Source organism: Corylus avellana, chromosome ca1 (assembly GCF_901000735.1).
Source record: "Corylus avellana chromosome ca1, CavTom2PMs-1.0".
Taxonomy (NCBI): Eukaryota; Viridiplantae; Streptophyta; class Magnoliopsida; order Fagales; family Betulaceae; genus Corylus; species Corylus avellana.
In genome coordinates this window covers 49,224,177-49,241,455 of record NC_081541.1, presented here as the reverse complement: position 1 = coordinate 49,241,455, position 17,279 = coordinate 49,224,177, and the positions used below count along the sequence as shown (strand labels likewise).

The following is a 17,279-nucleotide window of genomic DNA, read 5'->3' as shown; positions in this document are numbered from 1 at the left end:
AACATGCCAATGCAAGAGAAGAATTCCTCCACAAGGAATTACATGCACGGTTCAATCGGTATCAGCAACCCGAGACGACTCACTACCGGAATTCAGGTCTGCACGATGCTCATGGCTACATTGGAGCTCCAGTTGCAGATGTTGCTGAAGCGCATCGAGATTATGCCACTAGTCAGTTTGAGTCATATAGAGAACTACCCCATGTTTTCAGGAGGGAGAAAACTCAGGGAACTGAGGTTAGGGTTCCATACCCTAGTGGCCGGTTTTACAATAATGCTGCCCGCAATTACTAATGGCATAGACATTTTATAATCAAGATTTAATGTTGTTGTATTTAATGGTGTAGATGGTGTCACGTGATAAATATATTGTCACGTCATTCAAAAAAGTTAAATGATGTGACATCATTTGCACTGTTAGATGTGACAACATTAAATTTTAACCATTCATTTGAAATGGAGAAGATCCTCGTTCCCTCTGCCTTCGCTTTTTGTTAACTTAGATCACTATACTTTTCTTTTGTTTCTGGGTCCTTATAAATGTTCTAATTCAAGTGTTCTTTAGTTTTTCAAGTATAAAACACCCTTATATACTTGAAGAACTTTAAATACTGATGCTCATGTCCTCTCCATACAATCTTTGTTCTGGGTGCATTTCATTTGGCTTTTGTGGTCGTAGTTGTTGATAGTTGAAGCTTGTATCGTACAAATACATGGGTGGTTGACTATGGTGTATATGGACACTATGCAGATAAATGTTTCCCGACCTCCATGGTTCCACTCCTCCCCCGCAAATTATATTGGGCTAGGTTTGAAAGTTTATTTTTGGCTGTACCCTCCAATTTTTTTTTAAAAAAATATAATAATAATAATAACTGCAAGTCAGAAGAAATTACATGACTTTTTAAGCCCAAATCCAAATACTTGAAAGAAAAAAAATCTCCCTGGTGATTGGGTACTAAAAATATATATAAAAAAAAGTCTCACGTGACATAAGTTTCGAAATAAAAACGTCTGTTTGCTATGTTTGTTAATCTGTTTTGTGGGTGTTTTTTATTTAAAAAATAAAGGTGAAAATGTTTTTATAAGCGTTTTATATTTAGGTTGTTTGTTAACATTTTGTTTTAAGAAGAGAATACCCAAAAAATAAAATAAAAATAAATAAATAAATAAGAAACGGAACTAGTTTCTAAGCCTCTTAAAGCTCTGGAACTTGCTACCAAAATTTTCAGAAAACAAAATCCATAAGATAGCCCGATCACCTGAAAAAATAAAAATATAGAGAATGACTTCTTAAGGCATATTGTTCTATCTCTAACAGTTTAACTATTCTTTATTTTTTATTTTTATCAATTTTTTTTTCTCTTAATGCCCACTCTTTTTTCCTTTCCTTTTTCTTTTTCTTTTCTATGCAACCAAAGAATGCAAAAGCATAAAAGATTCACATTACAGAAGACTCAGGTATTCACTAAATTTCCTTCCTCTTTTGGTTCTAACTTCTAATCATTCTTCTTCCTCTTCTTTTTCTTTTCCTTATTTTTATCTTAGCTAATTTCGTTGTATTATGTCATTTATAAAATTGCGTTTGAGAAATAGAGCTTTTAAGTCAAAAAAAGTTTTTGGGCAAAAGCTTTATTTTTTGAGCATGTTTGATGTTGCGTTTGAGGGACTTCAAAGTGCTTTTAACACTCAAAAAGTCAGTTTGAAGAAAAAAATACTTGTTTAGTAAAAAAAATTAAAAAGATTTTTAATGGTCCAAAAAGCCTAAAAATAGCCAAAAAGCACTTTTGGTAAAAACTTAAAAATAAAGTTTTTTCCCAAAAGCTATTTTTGACTTCAAAGTTTTATTTCTCAAACGCAATCTTAAATAGACTCTTAAGATTTTGCTAAAAGTGTTTTTTTTTTTTTTTTTTTTCTTTTTCTTTTTCTTTTTCTATTTTTAGGCTTTTTAGACTCTTAAAAGCGCTTTTAATTAAACGAAAACATTAAAAGTGATAATTTAACTTTTATACTCTTGACTTTTTTTTATAAAATTTCAAATTTACCTTTAATTTTTTTTAAAAAAAAATCGAAAGAATAATTTGATTTTTTTAATCATTTCCGTTGGGCGTTAAAAATAGACAGAAATAAGTACTATCTCAGTGCAAAAGTAGTAGAAGCCTTGACTAGGATTATTCACACCGAAGGAAATCAAAGCCCTCAACATCCAAATTGTCCTCGATCTTCTACTGCTCATTCACTTTTTATGAGGGTTTTTACAACATTACAGAAAGAACAAGAATAAAGCAGGCAAGCACAGCGTATGTGCTCTGATTTCGAGCTCTTTTTTTTAGTTATTTTATTTTGGGTGTGTATTGGAAGATATAGGATAATGGGTATTCTAAATAGTTGAATCTTTTTCATTTTGTTTGGTTCGGTTGTTTGATATGAATGTGTGTTCTTCAAAATTTTGATACACTTTCTTTTCCTAATTTTTCTTTAGCAACCAAACAGAGAGTTTCTGCGTACGTAATCAATGCCTGCAAAAGGTTTCCTCATAATTCTGACAAAAAGTTTATATTTTTATTCCTGTTTGTTAATACTTGCCTGTTCGGACTCTTGGGTCTTTCTAATTGCTAAATTTAGGGTTCGTTAAGATGTGAAAAAGAGGTAAAAAGATTCAAATTTTGCCGGGAAAATCATGGGGATGGATAACTTTTTCGTTCTCATCTCGCTGCCTCCCATATTAGCAATTTCCGTGTAGTTGACATGTTTTCCTCCAATTTTTGGTTTCTGTTGGCCTACTTAATTTTATGAAGATCTCTTTACTTACGATGCTTGGATTTGAAGGGTGGGTGGGAAGTAGATATTCTCTAACTTAAGAGCCTGTCAAGTTGAGCCTTAGAAATAATTCATGCTTAGGGTTTTGTAGCGAAACTTCAAATTGCTGGGTGATTAAACAAGAAAGGATACTGATACTAATTGCTTGTAGCTTACCTGTTAGTCTCTATTTTTGTCTGGTTGTCATGACACTTAGATTGTTGGGGTCAGTGGCGGAGCCAGCTATGTAATATTGGGGGTGCCGCTAAAATTTTTTTGGCATCCTAAAAATTTTTTTCACCCTAAAAATTTGATAATTCACACAATATATGTATCACAAAAAATATCTATAAAAGTTCATAAATATGTGTTGAAAAGTGGTAGGTAAAATTGTAATTTTTTTTTAGGATGCCGTGGGTTTAAAAAAAAAAAAAATTTTAAAATCCTTGGGCGCCACGGTACCTTGTGGATCCGCCACTGGTTGGGGTCATATTTTGCTTTTATGTTTGTCTATCATTGCCTTAATGTCGGTTGTGTCCTTGCCTGCATTGAAATTTTTCTAGGAAAAAAATTACTTATCCTGCCTTGATCTTTTCACATAGAATACTTTATACTTCCGGTTTGAATTGTGTATTCCTTTTTGTTTGTTTCATACAGAATTTAGAACTTCTGGCATGACTTGTGAGTTTTCTCCAATTGGATCATTGTTTGTTGTGTTTTTAGGTTGGAGTAAACATTTTTTTCTAGTCAAGTGGGAGGATGCAAAGGCGGGCATCTTATCCTGATTCCCATGTGAATCCAGCTTACACCAATTCCCAAGCAAATCCATTTGTTGCTTCTCAGATGCAGCACATGCCTACACAGAGAATGCAGCACACGTCCACACAAAGAATGCAGCTGAATGCTGCAATGAAAGATTTTCCAGGACGTCCAGATTCTTTTTCTACTGAGGAAGAGCATTCATACAAGTCTTCAAAAATAGAGGAGCAATGGAAATGGGATAGAGATGCACCAAATGTATCAAATCAAATATCGCCCCATTCATTTAATGAAGGCAAGTACTGTCCTTAGACATAATCTGTATCAATATTCAATGTCATCAGAAAGCTAAATTTTTATCAAAGCCCATGATTTTATTTTGATGCGAGTATTCTTTGATGTTCTTATTTTTTATGATTCCTTCTAACCAAGTTTATGTGAAGCAAAGTTGAAGGTACATGTATGTAGTTAAACAAGCATTTCGATCTAGTATCTTTGTATGGAGATTCTGCTATAGATTTGTGAGTAGGAAAAAAAAATTGAAAAAGAAGGGTATAACCATAATATATGAATTTTTGTATTTATGACATTGATCCAAGACCATTAAAAATTTAAAAGAAAACAAATGTTATAATTCTTCCCCCCCTTTTTTTTTTCCTCTTTTGGGGATACAGGTCTGGGGGGAAATGGGAAAAGATCTTATTACCAAGATCAGATGCCAGACCAGAGACGTAGTTCAGATAACCGAGCAGACACAGAACCTAGAAGCCTGTCTCAAGAGCAAGATATGGAAGTTGGCTATGAAGACAATCCATCACCACTGACTTTTGAAGGTCTTGAACGAAAATTCATTGATGAAATCATGAACTTGGCAAAGGAACAAAGTCATACAGAGGATGTGGAATATGCAAGGCACAGGGAGGTCAGTAGATTATGTCCCAACTTACTTTTAGCAGTAATTATACTGTATCTAGATCTTTAAGAGTAGGAAATGAATTGCTGGCTCATGATCTTGATCAAAGTGAAATTTGCATGCGGCGATGAATAAAATAGTCACTAAACTACACAAATACTAGGACTGGTCCCTTTTCTTCGTGGTGTTTATATGTCTTTGTGGGGTCTGTAGGACCCGATCTTCAAATGCTTAATTGTGAATAGTTACTGATTTTTTGTTTTTGTGGTTTCAATATTTGGTAAAAGAAAATTATTTGGACTTGGCAATTGTTTTTTTTCTTAATTAGCTCATATATGCATGCATACATGTGTGATTTGATTTTAAGCATAGAATATGCTTGGTGCTCTACAATCTGTAAAAAGCTATTAAATATTTTTTTCTTTTGAACAAAGATACAATTCTTCATTTTTTCTGTTTATTCAGAACTTGATAATGTGTGAATAGGCCTTTTACTGCCATTCAAATTGTTTATTGCCACGATTGACACTATTTTTTAGGCATGAAGAATTAACAGAATTGATACTGTTCAAGCTGACATCAAGGTACAGCACAAACATTATTAAGAGTAAATTGTGGTTCAATCATCATAATATGCAACAGTAGCACTAATAAGTATGATTGGCTGTTCAAGCAGAATAAGTTGTCTCTAGAGCAGACTTTGATGTTTTAGTGATTTTTTTTTTTTGCTCAGAAAATAATGGAGATCAATACTAGGCATCAGGAAAAAGTATCTGCACTTCGTGCTAAACAAGCCACTGCAAGAGAAGAATTCCTCCACATGGAATTACAGGCACGGTTGAATCAGTATCAGCAACCCGGGACGACTCATTACCGGAATCCAGGTCTGCACGATGCTCATGGCTATTTTGGAGCTTCAGTTGCAGTTGTTGCTGAAGCGCATCGAGAATTTGCCACTAGTCAGTTTGAGTCATATAGAGAGCTACCTCCTGTTCTCAGGAGGGAGAAAACTCAGGGAACTGAGGTTAGGGTTCCATACCCTAGTGGCCGGGTTTACAACAATGCTGCCAGAAATTACTAATGACATAGCTGTACAATAGGATGAGCTATTTCATAGTCAGGATTTAATGTTGTTGTATTTAACGGTGTAGATGGTGTCATATGATAAATATGTTGGCATGTCATTCAAAAAAATTAAATGATGTGACATTATTTACACTGTTAAGTGCAACAACATTTAATCCAGTCCATTCATTTGAAATGGAGAGGATCCTCGTTCCCTCCGCCTTCACCTTGTGTTAGCTTAGATCACTATACTCTTCTTTTGTTTTTGGGTCCTTATAAATGTTCTAATGCCAGTGTCTTTGTTTAGTTTTTCTCGTAAATGATTTATAAAACACCAATATATACTTGAAGAACTGGAAATACTGATGCCTCCTGTCCTCCCTATACAATCTTTGTTCTGGGTGCATTTCATTTGGCTTTTGTAGTCATACGTTGTTGATAGTTGAAGCTTGTATCATACCACAGCCAAATCCAAGTTACTCCTAAAACTTCAAAGAAAAAAATCTCCATGGTGATTGGGTCCAAAAAAAAAATATATATATATAAGGCCTCTTGTGGCATGTTTGTTTGTTTTTTTTTTTTTTTTTTAAATAAAATAAAATAAAATAAAATTGTTTGCTATCATTGTTAATGCGTTTTGTCAGTGTTTTTTATTTAAAAAAAATGTTTTGATTTGACATAAAAGTGAAATATTTTTAGTGTTTTTAGGAGTGTTGTATTTAGATTATTTGTTAATGTTTTTATTTTGAAAAGAGAATATAGAAGACAAAAAACAAGAATTTTATTAAACGAGGTCTGTTTCTAAGCCTAAATCCCAAAGCTCATGGACTAGCATTTTTTGGCCTACCATTACTATTCTTTAACACTTCAACTTTTCCTTTTCTTTTCAGTTTTTTCTCTTTACGCTCTCACATTTTTTTCCTTTTAGTGTTTTTCTTTCTTCTACAAGTAAAGAATGCAAAACCATAAAAGATTCGTACTATAGAAGACCGAAGCTTGAAGAAGACTCGGTATTCAATAAATTCCCTTCCTCTTTTGGTTCTAATAAGTAAAGAATGCAAAACCATAAAAGATTCGTACTATAGAAGACCGAAGCCTGAAGAAGACTCGGTATTCAATAAATTCCCTTCCTCTTTTGGTTCTAATAATTCTTCGTCCTCTTCTTTTCCTTTTTCTTATTTTTATCTTAGCTAATCTCGTTGTATTATGTTATTAGCTAAGTCGTTGTATTATGTTATTTTGGTGGGGTTATACATAGAGTTAACTACTTTAGCTGTTACCTTGTGCAGGTTAAGCCTCTACAAAAAGCCAAGCTTCATTCATTGTTTTGTTTTGTTCTTTTTTTTTTTTTTTAAATGCACATCTTCCTTGTTTGATGTCGTCAAAAAATAAAAATAAAAAGCATTCAAGTAAATTTTTCGCTTAACTTGTGTACAAACTTCTATCAACTCAGAGAAAGAATATAGATTATGTCAATTGCATGAGACAAAATATTTTACTGAGAAAAAATATAGTATTATTTTATTAATATAGTCTCCCCCAAGAGAACAAAAAATTTCGCTCTACCATTGGCAGGCCCCAATCACAATTTTAGTTACAGTAATATTATTCATTTTTGTTTAAGGATAATATTAAGCACAATTACTTCATATAAGTGAACTATAACAAAACTTAAACTAATATAGTGCCCTAAGATTCGCCATCAGTAGCCCTCCTTGGAAATGAGAAATAAGTCAAATAACACTTTTTTTTCTTTTTTTTTAGTATAAAATGGTTCTTTCTTTCTTTTTTTTAGTGGCCTTTTTTGCCTCTTTGTTTTATGTTTGCTAACAGCGTTCATTCCTAGTCGTCCAGTATTAATATATGACTCAGATTGGGAGAATTGCAAACCCTTGCAAATCTTAAGAATTCCATAAAAGATTTCTAGCGTAGCCAAACGACATGACGCATATTAAAAACTCAAAACAAAGAAAATATGCCCCCAACCCCCATAAAGGTTGCCAACACAAAAATCAGAGTGAGCGATCTGCTTTCTTAAACAGATTCGTGCCCTTTTCTATTTATGTTACAAATAAGAGTACACATAACACCATCAACCTCAAATCCTATGAACCACGACTACTAACTAGTACAGCACAAATGTCCTCAGATTTTTGCTAGACTGATACAAAATTGTGAAAAACTTACTCAACCTTTTAAGACAAGAAAACTTGTAGTAAAGGAGCAAGAAACCATGTAAACTTGTCATTTACCTTTGTCCGCACCGATCAAATCCTGGTGACCGACCGACAGAAACAGCCATCTCTTGCTGTTGACCTCTTACCGTTATCATTATTTATCCATCAATTGCAGCTGAAGCCCTTGACACGGGTACCAATTGTCTGTAACGATTGATAAATTTACTTCTTCCGTCCCTTGCGACTAACTTTGACGATCTTTCGACCAGACTTGTCCCCGCCACCAGCACCCACTGAGAAGCTCCCTCCTAAACTGTTTGTGGCCTGAAATAGGTTCGGTACTGTGCCTGAATTCTGTTGGCCCACAAAAGTAAAGGGATTTGGTGTTGATGTAGGTGTTGAACCAAACACAAAGTTAGATTGAGGAGGTGTGACAGGATGTGTACTAAATGCTGGAACTGCAGGCATGGATGCTTGAACCGTATCCTCCGCCATGCTGTCCTCCATATTCATTTGATCATTATTTCCTGAAGCAGCTGAATTAAATGCATAGCCCGGACTATTATTACCAAAGACAGGCTGCAATGAGGGAGCAGCCATACCTGAAGAAGTGAACGAGTAAGCAGGACCAGACGGCGCCCCAATAGATGATCCAAATATACCAGGTGAACTGCTAGTAGCAGCAACAGAAGGTGCAGATGCTGCAAATGCAAACACAGATTGCGGAGCTGTAGTAGTAGTAGCAGCAGCAGCTGTAGATGCTGTGAAGAGCAACCCAGTTGATGGCGATGTAGTAGCAGGAACAGACGCTGCAGATGCTGGGAAGGACAACCCAGCTGAGGAGGAAGAGGTTGAATTAAAACTCGAAGACTGCCAACTGGAACCAAACAAGCTTGAAGTAGTACCACCTATCGTACTACTGTTGTTGGCCTCAGAAGAGCCAAGTCCAAACGCAGCACCTGAATTGAAAAGTTTAGCAGCAGAAGTTGAGGAAGCAAAAGGAGAACTGCCAGAAGAGAAAGACGTATTCCCAGCCAATCCAAAAGATGGGGACGATGAAGTTGAACTGAATTGCATGGGCATGCTGTTGCTAAGAGTTGAGACCCCAGAGCCAGCGGTGGCTGCCTGTGCACTAAGCACAGATCCGCTGCCAGCACCGAAAAGAGAACCCTGAGATTGATTATTAGCAGTTGAAGTGACTGCAGCACTAAATCCAAAAATGCTACTTCCTGTACTTGGATTTGCAGCAGAAGTGCCAACAAAAGGATTGCTGCTGAGATTGCTAAAGCTTGTATCTGGCCTAGTCTTGCCTGCTTCTGATTCTTTCCCAGAAGTAGCAGCTACCGGTGATGCTCCAGTTGATGAAACTGTAGATCCAAATTTAAAAATAGGTGTTGCAGAAAATAAAGGTGCTGCTCCAGCAGAGGCAGAGAGACTGCTACTGCCGGTAATGGAGGTGAAGGGAGAGGTGGAGGTGATGCTGCCAGTGGAAGTAACAGCAAGGGTAGAGCTACTCGATGAATTTTGATTCTGACCACTATTAAAAACAAGAGGTGGAATGGTAGAAGAGACTGATGAAGGAGGAATCGAAGCAAAAGACCCATTACTGAAGATAGAATTATTGGCACCAATACTTGCAGTAGGTGTAGGTGATGATGCAGCAGATGGAAGTACAGTTTCTGGTGTCCTAGAAGTGATTCCAGCATTTGAGTTGTTCTTATTATCAGCTCCGCCCAATTCAGGTATTTTTGGTACAGAATCAGTCGCACTAACAGTTAAAAAGCTGCACAAAGAGATATATATGAATTAAAGATCTCCAAGTCATTAAGACCAATTATAAAATGTTAGGAACAAGATTTAAATCTAAGTCAAGCATAACGTCTTTAATTTTTGGGTTTTAACTTGGGAAGTAAAACTGTAGAAAAGAAATAAGTATAGAAGGCCTCATGAATCCAAAAATATGTCACAACACTGCCAAAGTGAATCATCATTATTAATGCATATCAATTACCATAGAACACAAACAGAAGTAATGCATTTTGTATCACAAAAATACCAAAGGATAATATAACCCAATCATAGAAATATTCACAAATAGAAAAAGAAAAAAAGCTGCACTCTGCAGAAGTGAACAATTATACATGCACCTAGTGGGTCTAGGAACCACACGCAAAGAACAATAATCAAAACAACATTATCTTTATGACCATATAGTAGAAATCAATAAAAAGAAAGGACCTTATTTTTAATTGAATCGGTAATTTATACATGCACCTAGTGGGTCTACAAAGCACATACAGAGAGTAACATTATTATTATAGTTGTGGAATTAAAATGTGGTTTTTAGCATTACTCATGATTAAAAAAAAATGTTTTTAGTATTGCCAGCTCAAATAGCACCTCATCCACTTGTAAGAATGAGTTGGAAATGCAAGGTTGTGGGTCCAAGGCTTTTCCAATTCAATAAAAAAATCTCTCTTTTTTTTTTTTTTTTTGTCTTTATTAATTTCTACTATATGGTCATGTAGATAATGTTGATACGGAAATTTCAACAAACCCTTGGATTAGTTCTTTTTTTTTTAGAAAATAAAAAATAAAAAATTGGTTGAGACTACCACATCAGCATTGTGAAATAGTTGTGAAATAAAAATGTGGTAAATAGCATTACTCTTTTATTATTAAAAGTACAATGCACATTCTTGAAGTGTGTGATTGTGAAAAGGCAACACAGTTTTGAGGGTATAAAGGTAAAATGATAATGTAGAAAAGACAAATTTATGTAGGCAGGGATCGTAGTTTAAAAGCTGAAAATGGATGTACCAAAACATTCAGAACGTTCTCATTATTGACAAACCAGATATAAGACATAAATGTGACTTTAAACTTTGTACGTAAATGACCACTTTTATCTATAAGAAATTAATAATCGCACAGCCACAAGCCATTCTAAAATAGATGAAGACTCCACTCAAGACTATTGGAAACCCCCCCCTCCCCCCACAAAAAATATATATATATATATATATATATAGTACGAAATCAAACAAAATATGACACATGCAGCTTCTGATCATATATTTCAAACATGAGGGAGTTGAACCAGCAACCCCCAACCCATCACATCAAAACATGCAAAAAAAAAAAAAGGATAAACATGGTTACTCCTAAAAAATATATATACTGACCTGCTTGTGCTTTCCGGTTTAGGGTCAGAACGAACACCAAATTGGAGGCTTGCAGATTCACCAGCTGAAGACGAGGAACCAAATGTAAACTGTGGAACCTTGTCAGCACTTGAAATGGATAAAAAGCTAGCAACTGTAGAAGCAGCATTTGGTTCCTTTGGAGAAGCAATGTTATCTCCAAAATTAAACATAGGTGCAACATTTAATTCCCTTGGTGGTGCAGATTTATCAGATGTTGACAATGACTGTCTCACTGCCGTAGCAGGCTGAACAGCTATATTGGTAGTGGCGGCCTTTGGAAAAGAAAAACCAGTGCTCTTTTCAGCAACCACAGGCCCATCAGAAGTTACCAAATCTGCTTTTTGGTTCAATACAGAACTTGCAGGTCGCTTAAATCCAAATAGAGATGGAGGATTCTCCGGTGTTGCTGCTTCCGCAGAATTGGCTTTCCTCTCTGCCACAGAAACTTCAACCCTTTCTCTCTCTTCAACCAATGGAGTAGGTACAGCTCCATCAGGATGGTCATCATCCAGCTCTAAATAATCCTACAACAAGATCCATAGCATTGGACATATTTGATGTATCAGAAACCTCTAGGAAAAATAGAACTGTTTTCGCTAATATAAAAAAGTATATAATTTCGTAAGTGTGCCCTCCTCAATAACCAGAAATTTGAGGAAAAAAAAAAAAAAGGCATCTTATTCATATCAGATAGTGAATAAGATAGAATGGCAGGAGCAGCACGTTGACCAAGACATGTATCAAGACAGATCAAAAGTGACATGAAAAAACACATACCTCATGTGCACTCATCTGGAAAGCCCGTTTCTTTTGTGAAGGATGGGTGACAAAGTTCATCAATGCAGAATCTGCAGTTTTGCCACTAGGTGATGTGTCCTTTTTTGGAGCTTTATAATCAATGTTGTTTACCATAGGAAGTGATCTGTCACCAGGAGCAACAAGCCTCAATGGGCCATTTTCTTCAACTTTCTTTTGCTTTTGAGAAGTGGTGTCCAGAGCATCAGGTAAAACCGTGTCAAATAATGTAACCAACTTATTACCATCTCGTCCATTCTCGAGAAATTTTGGTGATTCTACAGTCTCCAGGCTTCTAAGAGCCTTTCCATGTAACATAGATGGCGACAACTTAGTGGGCGAACTGTCCCTCACAGAACCTAGCTTGAGCTCAGATGATTTCTCTTTTGGCGAAACCAACTTTTCAAGTTGCTGCAATATTTTCGAAGCCATCTCACTGGACTTGGAGGAAACCGGGGGGAAACTTGTAGTCGGCATGCTATCCCCATTTTCTGTGGACATCCTTGTCAAGTTTCCCTTATTAGATTCAACAAATAAAAATGGCTTTTGCACTGAAGAGGAAGGGTATTGAGCAGCACTTGGACCAACTCCAGTACCACGAATAGAAACAGGACTACCAGAAACCGGGAAACTCAATCCTCTTGAAGATAGAAGATTAGGTTTATGACGAATTCTACGTATAGGACCAACAGATCCCAAATCATTGTCTAAGACTGAACTTCTACGTTTTAAAGCCTGCAAAGAAAAGAAACATATTTAGTGATATGATCTTGGTGGTGAATACCAAAACAAAGAGCATAGCATCTGATAATCTGTGGGACTTGTACCCCTTGTTTAGAGTCGGAAAGTTTATTCTGCTCCCATGCAGCCTGAGATGACGATGAAGGCCCATCATAAGCAACAATGGGCCCAACACCCTGAAAAATGGGAAAACAATATAAGAACTTAAATCTGGAGGAACATCAATGTTCTAAAGAGAGTTATATTCCCTAGCATGTAAACCTTTGGGGTAGAGGATGAATGAACTCTGGAATATGGTGTTCGAGCCATGCTATATATTGCATATTTGCCTCGAGATCTTGGTGTCATGAAACCATTTTCAGTATACCCAGCACGACCAGCAGACCGCGGCACAAGTGGCATAATGGGTGATTTTGGCGGAAAAGGCCGATGACTTATCACGATTGGATCTTCCACAAATCCTTGACTGCGAATACCAAGCATTAATGGGGATACTTTTGAAGGCCTACAGTCCATGTAAGCTTTTGCAAGCTCTGCAGGTGAAGCAACATCCTCATCAAGGACCTGAAGACATGTTTAGTCACTGCATGTGAAAAGAAATGCATGCAATATGTATATACTTTATTGTTCATGAGATAGAGCATCGTGAACAACCACCAACAAGAATTTTAAATTACATAAACCATAAAAAGAGTAGGAGCTGTTTTTATTACTCTTGAACTAATGAGAGGGGTTGAAATGAGGTGGCTTCCAATCCCATTTTCTGAAGCTGGAGCTTGAAATTCCTCCCTTCTGTCATGAGACACTGATGCTTCTGGTAGAATACCTTCAGACTTTTTGTCTTCATCCCCAATATGTATATCAACAGTTCTTGAATGTAACAAGGCTGTCAAGCGATCAATCTCAGATCTGCAGAGTAGTTAAATTGCATTCAGCATTAAGTCATGATAAAAAAACAGAAGAAGAAGAATGTGCATGATATGAAGGAATATTAACTGCCACAAATGGTAATATGACACAGATGGCTAAGCTGGAACAGCAAAATCAGAAGCCATTGCTGCTACTGAATGTAGGCACAGAAGCACGGGGACAGGTGCAACCCAAATTGGCAAAAACAACTTCCACTGACATCCCGTGCCTACAAACTTCAAGTTTCTCACAGGAAGAAAGAACAAAAGGAGATAATAAACTCCACATCTACAGCATCCGGCTTCGACAAAGCACCAAAGGTCAATAAAATATAAATATTATAAAGACTACCTGGTAAATGACTTCTGCTTTAAAAGTTGCTCAAGCTCAGTCACGCCACCTTTGTCAGAACAACTATGTGAATTGTCACCCCGATCAATGGCCCCTTGCTGCCGTCCAGAAGAATCCTTTGCAGGCAAAATTGCAAAACAGCACAGAAAAATAAATTTTATACACGCAGCATACAATTGACTCGGAAGCAAAATAAGACTACACAACCGAACAGATTTGAGATGTCTAGTTGTCTACAGATTGTTCCACTTAAAAACAAATGAAGCTTGAAGAAAAAACCAAATGGATAACAGATGTACAGAAACATGTCAACGATGGGACACTTAATAAAAAAAATTCACCAACAGACGAATGAGATGCCCAAGAATTTAGAATGCAATTAAATTCTACCATCATGGTATCACAAGGCCCCTGATGGTGATTCAGAAGTTATGTTCCTATTTTTTTTCTTTCCCTTAGAAAAGAAAAAAAAAAATGTACCAAACATAGAAAGAAGTACAACCGACTACATCACCTATTACAATCTTTTTTTTATAATTACATCACCTATGACAATTGACAACATATGGTTATAATTCTCCAGTGATAGAACAGAATCTAATAATCCTGTCTACAAAACCATAGGATCTCTACCAAAAATAGGCCCAAAGAAACTCAGCTGTCTAAACAGATCAGGTTTCTTCTTCCAGACCAAGCCTCTTCTACATCCAAGTCAGTTGCTCCATCACAGAATTGTGTGATCTTCCTGAACCAAAAAAAGAAATTATGCACATTTCTTCATGCTCGTTTTCTTTCCATTCCCCAAGTCCATCCCTTTTTAGCCCCTTTAAAAATTTCATTACATCGTATGGCTGCTGGTTATACGTCAGAGCAATGATTAAATTATGGGTTAATTTTCTAGTCTCACATCACCATTTTGTGCCACAAGTGATACTAAAACATAAATGGTCCTGACAAACATAAGTTGAAAGCTGAAACTCAAACTTAAATTTTTTGGGCAAAGAGCACAGGAGTGTAACCAGATTCCTTTTGACTTGAAGGTGACTTTGGCAGACATGTTGTGTAAGCATAATATGCACGTGGTGGATCATTAAATACAGTAGCTGACCAATCAAATGAATAAAAAGAACATGTTTCTTTTATAAATATCAGATACCCATCTAAGAAGCAGGTTAAGTCCACCTGTCATAAATTGTAGAATATTCAAACAAACCTTTGAACATTCCAACTAGGCGGTCGTAGTTTAAAAATACATTGCATTAGAACATACTTTCTGCTCCAAATCAAGGATGCCCAAGTGTCTAAGAGTCACCACTGATCAAAATTTTACTGAAATGTTTGTACTTCCAGAAGGATTTCACAGAAAATGGGCCATGCCCATGCGGCTCTTCCCACCCCACAACCCTTCTTTTGCCGGGGGCTGACAAACCTTTGATGCCTGTTTTACGTATGTACTACACAATGGGAGCAACATGTATTCAACCACTTATAGAACCAAATACTTCTGAAGGAAGGATTTGATCCCAATTCTTTGGTACCATGCCAAGAAACTTTTCCAACCAAATCAATTAAAATATTTTGCCCAAGTAGCGTATTGACAAAATTAACATATGCAAAAATTTTGTGCAAGGATAAAATTAACAAAATTTAAGTATACCGTCTAACAGACAACAACAGAAACCTTGAAACATGTGAGTGATATATAAGAGCATTTCGACTTACTATGACAGCTGCTTCATGGTGCTTATCCCTTGCTTCCTGTTCAGTATCCCTTACTTCCCGGTTTGCTTCTGGTCAAACATTACATTTGAAAGAGATGAGATTATGATTATGTAAACTAATCCACATCTCATACCAACAAAAGTAAAGCAACTTAAAAAGTAGCTGCATCTAATAGAAAACTATTACAATCTACAGAAGAAAAGCGGTAATAGCAACTCATTGACAGGAAAAAAAAAATCATCATGAAAATGACAGAAATCAAACGCAAGTTACAGGATTCATGAAAACAAAAACACAAAGATCCCAACTTCAAATTGGAATGACTATCTCCTTGGAATTTATTCTATAAGCAAATGCAACAATAGAATCCTTTTAAGCTTAATGTCCCAATGCAGATTTCACAGAATGTTCATCTCGTGGGAGAGCTTTCCTAAAACCAATAATCAGCTTATCTTAATTATTCTTAAGATATTACCATGAGAAAATTCCACCAATACACAGTACAAAAAAATACAGACCCTCACTCATCAATAAGCCAAAGAATACAAATTTACAGCAAGCCTCAAAGGCAATATGCCAACAGTCGGGAGCCATATTTGCCAGATATACAACAAAAAATTCCATTAAGAGGTAATTACTCTATAAAAAATTCAACAAAAAATTCCAATCGAAAGATCAAATCATTTTGAAAACAAACATACAAAGATTTCTTGACTTTCTTCTACTCCAATACCACACATGTTAAAGCAAAATTATTACTTTTACATACATGATGGTGCAAATCGGCAATTTCAACAACATACAAAAATGAACCTAAATTCAAGAAAATACAAAAATTCCGAACCTACTTATCAATTCAAGGACAACTAATTTTTTTTTTTTTTTAAAAAAAAAAACCAAGATTAGCCCCAAGACAAAGCCTAAATCTCAACTAAGAACAAAAAAGAACATTAAACCCTATCCATTTCCACAACCAACAACGTGAAATTGCTCACGAAACCAAGAAAAGCAAAACCAAGAAGACCAACCCGAAGTGTAAGACGACTCCAGCGGCTTCTGCGCCGGCGGAGGGAGGCGCTTGCGGAAGACGGAGGAGAATAGACGGTGGGCGCTGGAGGCGATGAGCCTCTGAGCGGGATCGACGAGTCGCGAGAGCCACCCATTGCCGTTGTTGTTGTGGTTGACTATGCTAGGGTTTCTGAGAGCCGTCGGGGGGCGGTCGTACGGCGTGGTATTGGCGGTCCGCCGGAACGGCCGCCTCCGGAACTTGCCTCCCGTGCCGAATCCTTCCCCCGCTACGGCGTCGTAGGGATTCCCCTCCCGCGCCGTGTCCATGAGAAAGAGAAGAGAGAGAAAGCTAGGGTTAGGAATTTAGGGACTAGAAGAGAGAGAGAGAAGCACGGAGAGAGAAAGCGAGGAAAGTGCAAATTAGGGTTTTTAGTGTAACAGACACAATAATAAAAAATAAAAAATAAAAAAGAAATTAAAATATTCGTCAGTAAAGAGAGAGAGATGAGAGTGAACGGTCCAAATTTTTTTGGTCATTTGTGTTTTGGAAATTATGAGGCTGTGCTAAAGTGGCGAGAAACGTGAATTAGAGAGAATGACAGACAAGGTTGGACCTTGGATTTGGCTGTTCAGCAAAATGGATGGTTCCGATTTGATTTTGGGTTTCAAACCTCAAAGTTTGTTTATTTTGCTTTCTGTTTTTCTTTTGTTTCTCTAGCCGCCGCATGCACTTTTTGTGTGTTGGGATTATGGGGCAAGCTAGGGTGACGGGGAGGTGCAGCTAGAATTTAGGTGTTCAACAAAATGGACGGTCTTGATTTGATTTGATTTTTGC

General features: G+C 36.6%; 3 protein-coding genes across 5 annotated transcripts in view; 2 read left to right on the top strand and 1 right to left on the bottom strand.

Moving 5' to 3' along the window:
• Nucleotides 1-696, top strand: part of LOC132163466 (uncharacterized) — a gene marked incomplete in the record, with an annotated part of 2,671 nt that extends 1,975 nt beyond the window's left edge. Inside the window, 1 exon segment of the mRNA XM_059573769.1 lies at nt 1-696. Coding sequence (XP_059429752.1) covers nt 1-293 — 293 coding nt within the window.
• A 1,463-nt stretch (nt 697-2,159) lies between these two features.
• Nucleotides 2,160-5,941, top strand: LOC132163450 (uncharacterized). Of its 2 annotated transcripts, none has more exons than XM_059573758.1 (4): nt 2,160-2,288; nt 3,522-3,852; nt 4,232-4,479; nt 5,204-5,941. In XM_059573758.1, the coding sequence occupies exons 2-4, from the start codon at nt 3,558-3,560 to the stop codon at nt 5,549-5,551; spliced, it is 891 nt and encodes a 296-aa protein (XP_059429741.1). In that variant the 5' UTR covers nt 2,160-2,288; nt 3,522-3,557; the 3' UTR covers nt 5,552-5,941. The 2 variants fall into 2 exon arrangements, with proteins under 2 accessions (XP_059429741.1, XP_059429733.1); XM_059573750.1 differs by having other exon boundaries at nt 2,160-2,299.
• A 1,606-nt stretch (nt 5,942-7,547) lies between these two features.
• On the bottom strand, nt 7,548-16,867 carry LOC132176103 (nuclear pore complex protein NUP1). Of its 2 annotated transcripts, XM_059588238.1 has the most exons (10): nt 16,465-16,867; nt 15,437-15,504; nt 13,715-13,830; nt 13,168-13,363; nt 12,716-13,018; nt 12,541-12,630; nt 11,696-12,448; nt 10,898-11,442; nt 8,315-9,495; nt 7,548-8,239 (listed from the first exon to the last, which is right to left on the bottom strand). In XM_059588238.1, the coding sequence occupies exons 1-10, from the start codon at nt 16,769-16,771 to the stop codon at nt 7,935-7,937; spliced, it is 3,864 nt and encodes a 1,287-aa protein (XP_059444221.1). In that variant the 5' UTR covers nt 16,772-16,867; the 3' UTR covers nt 7,548-7,934. The 2 variants fall into 2 exon arrangements, with proteins under 2 accessions (XP_059444221.1, XP_059444213.1); XM_059588230.1 differs by having other exon boundaries at nt 7,548-9,495.
• Between the last annotated feature and the right edge of the window lie 412 nt (nt 16,868-17,279).